Source organism: Pyxicephalus adspersus, chromosome Z (assembly GCF_032062135.1).
Source record: "Pyxicephalus adspersus chromosome Z, UCB_Pads_2.0, whole genome shotgun sequence".
NCBI lineage: Eukaryota > Metazoa > Chordata > Amphibia > Anura > Pyxicephalidae > Pyxicephalus > Pyxicephalus adspersus.
In genome coordinates this window covers 77648786-77652328 of record NC_092871.1, presented here as the reverse complement: position 1 = coordinate 77652328, position 3543 = coordinate 77648786, and the positions used below count along the sequence as shown (strand labels likewise).

General features: G+C 41.2%; 1 protein-coding gene across 1 annotated transcript in view; it reads right to left on the bottom strand.

Moving 5' to 3' along the window:
- Positions 1 to 3543, bottom strand: part of LOC140342979 (torsin-1B-like) — a 12067-nt gene that overhangs the window by 7705 nt on the left and 819 nt on the right. Inside the window, exon 2 of the mRNA XM_072429388.1 lies at positions 2436 to 2701. Coding sequence (XP_072285489.1) covers positions 2436 to 2701 — 266 coding nt within the window. The remainder of the gene's footprint in view (positions 1 to 2435; positions 2702 to 3543) is intronic.

The window sequence follows — 3543 nt, the reverse complement described above, 5'->3', positions numbered from 1 at the left end:
ATGATGTTGGGGAAGAAATGTACACATGCTAGATTTCCACCTTAGACTAGCATGGCCATTTGTCTCTGGCAACAATCATCTAGCGCAGTTTTTTTCAACCAAGATTGCCGGGGTTTCCTTGTGCAATTTGTGCCTCTCAGGCCACTTTAACAAATACCAATGACCTTCTTTGCTATCTGTAAGATTAAGATTCTTCCCAATGGCCAGGGAAGTAAGAGGAATTCTTTCCACTGACCACCACACCAATATATTGTGATCTGTGGATATAGTAATTATAGAAGGGGTTCCCTGAAGACCTGAAAGTTATTTCAAAGGTTAAATTGGTTTCCAAGGTCGAGAAACACTGATCTAGCAGGTGCCTAAAAATATAACACAGCCTCATCTTGAAAATTCAGCAGAGAATCAAGACATTACATACAGGATGTGATGAAGGGGAAACAAAAACTGGGCAGCGAGAGGGGCAATTGAAGAGAATGGGGCACAAAGAACCTCGGCTGTGACAAAATATAAATAGAAATGCAAATTGGGCTAAGTAGAGAGACCTTACGGCCTGATATAAAAAGAAACAAAAGATATAAGAGATTGGGTTAAACATTTTTCATGTTAAATTCCCCACAACACCGGGCAACCCCTGCCATACAGACAGATTTTCAAAGGGATTGATTGTATAAGATAAAATAAATATGGAGATCCATCAAACAAATAATAAAAAAAAATGTTCATGTCTTCATTTTTTTTTTATAATGTACTGTTTCTATGTGTCTATATAGGTATTGTATCAAAGCTGGACTGCTTTTAGATTATTCTTTTTCTATATCCTAGGCACCTCGAGTGCCGCATCCTTGTTCATGCCTAGACTGTACCAAATATGACCTTACAGCCTGGGGGCATAAATATAAGGTGTTCAGCCTGGTTATTATTATCCTGTACAGTATTTATATAGCGCAGACATATTATGCAGCTCTTTAAGCTCAATTTGGAGGGAAGCCAATCAACTGCATGTTTTTGGAATGTGGGAGGAAATCAAAAGTACCTGGAGGAAACCCACGCAAACACAGGGAGAACCTGCAAATTCTATGCAGATAGAGTCCTATACCTGGGACCTAGCGGTGCAAAGGCAAAAGTGCTACGAATATAATAAAGCAGAAGTAAACTAAAACCTTTACTTTGGCAAATCCGTCGATCGGGTCTTGCATCATCCTGGAATCCACCTTCGTCCCAACATTTCCAAACTGACATAACCGGTCCAGGCACGTATCCGATTGTATAGGATCAACGGGGCATGCATTTACAAAAGGAACTTTTGTTTCTAGCCAGAGATTGATTTGTTCTTTATGGTATAAATAGATGAATAGAAATATTCTTCCACCTCGGAAAAAATATATATTCTTAGGCTACGTACACGTTAGATTTTTGTTGTTGGAAAAGATCTGTCACAATTCTATTCAACGACAAACAACTGTACGATGCATGAACGAGTGCTGTACATACAACACCATTCTGCTATATAAAGAGGGGACAACGACGGAGCAGCACCCGCTGCGCTCTCTCCCCTTCACTTTATTTAAGATCGCTTGTCGCCCATCATTTGTAGAACCGCCAGGATGGTTGTTCAGATGACGGACAACGAGCACTGTACACATGCAAGATTCTTGTCCCATATCAGCCGATTATCAGACAAGAACCATCTGACATGTGCACGTAGCCTTATCCCCCCTAGCGGAATTCCCGTGTGTGATTTTACCTGCAAAAAGTCACACTCGGGGTCACTAAAAACATTAAAGGAGACGCCAACGCAACAAGGCTTTCTATGTGTCCTGCTGGTCCCTGCAGGTCCTCAGGACACGTCTTCTTTCATCAAACTTCAACTGGCTACTGCATAGACGTTCTTCAGGGTTTCTCGGTGACGTCGGCGCAGACGCCGGTGCAGATGGGAGCAGCATTCGAATTAATACAAAATAGCTGTATTGAGTCCAATACAAAGAAACATTTTTATAATTTATATATTAATATATATATTTATATATATTAAGTTATATTACAATTGACAATTTTTTTAACATATTTTTGTGTTTTTATTATATCAAGTTTATTATTAAATTAATTAAATATTGGACATACTTCGCTGAGTTATGCCTAAGAATTATAGGCCTACAATGTAAAATAAATTTCCATGCAAAAAAATGTAACACTTTTTGCGTAAAAATACGGACAGAACTAGAACGCTAAGGGGGTATTGTTCTCCCATATAAAGGTCAGGCATGTTAATAAGCTCCTAAAATTCTGGACCTCCTCTCCTTGTCCCATCGGGCTCGCTGCCACCTTTATAACCTGTTTATACCTATCTCCTAACCCCCCACCAATGACTCACCATTCCACAATAATAATAGACTGCAAATAATAATAGACTGTGAAATGTACTAAAGTGAGGTCACCTTGTACTGAGGAATCTTGTTGGTGTGTGGGAAATGCATAGTGGATACGAAAAGATGGACATATTTGCTGTTCATCCCCTTCTCGTGAACGTTTTCAGCGATGATTTTGCTGACGTGGTTCTTGCCGATTCCGGTCCAGCCGTGCAGGGATAAAGCCAGGGGCTTTTTTGGGTTTTCATTGTTCATAAATCCGGTGAGGGCTCTGTAGATGACGTCACGTGCCACGTGCTGACCAAAAAGTTTCTTTTGCAAATCCAACTGGAAGGCTGATAAATGAGAAGCGTTATAGGGGAACATGGGTCTAATAAAATTCAAAAATATCAAAAACATTTAAAGTATGGTAAACCTCATCTCTGTAGGCACAAACATTTCCAATTGTTTAGGTTTTTTTTTAAATGAAACACTTTAGCATTCAGCACCCCCTAATGAATGAATGGGAGTGCAAAGCCTCCTTGGATACCTAAGTCATGCATCATTGGGTTGCCTTTGGGTGCTCCTTCTGCACATGCCCAAAGAAGCCTTTTCATGAAAAGAGAAAAATTCTCACGCATGCGCAGTGAGATCAGCAAGTTTTTTTTCCAACCTATGTCACCCGATGTCACACCTGCGTCGGGTGACGTAGGAAGAAAAGCTGCGCCGGCTTGGAGGCGGATGCGGGGACGACACAGGACCCGATGGAAGACACCTCCAGATAGATTGGATTGCCCTGCGGAATTGAAGGTAATTGTTTTTTTTTTGGTATTAAGCACTTTTTAGTTTAGTTCCTCTTTAACAAACAACATGTGAAGACACCCAAAACCTCCAAGACTGCTGCTGAGTGTCATTATTTGACTGACAGTCATATGACTCTTTAAATTCCCTCCATCCCATCACTGTCCGGCATTTCTGGGAATATCGGAGTGATCCTCTACTTTGGTAGGTAACAACTTTTGGTTGTTATTCCTTCTTCTAACCCCAACAGGGCCCTCCAGTGCCATGGGATACAACCACAGCAAAGCAAAGGGCACCAGGAGCCAACCCCCCATGGATAAAAGACACCGCAATGCTGGAATGGGGGGCAGGAAGGCCACGCGGGTTAGAGATTTGGTGCATAATATTCCTCATCAAT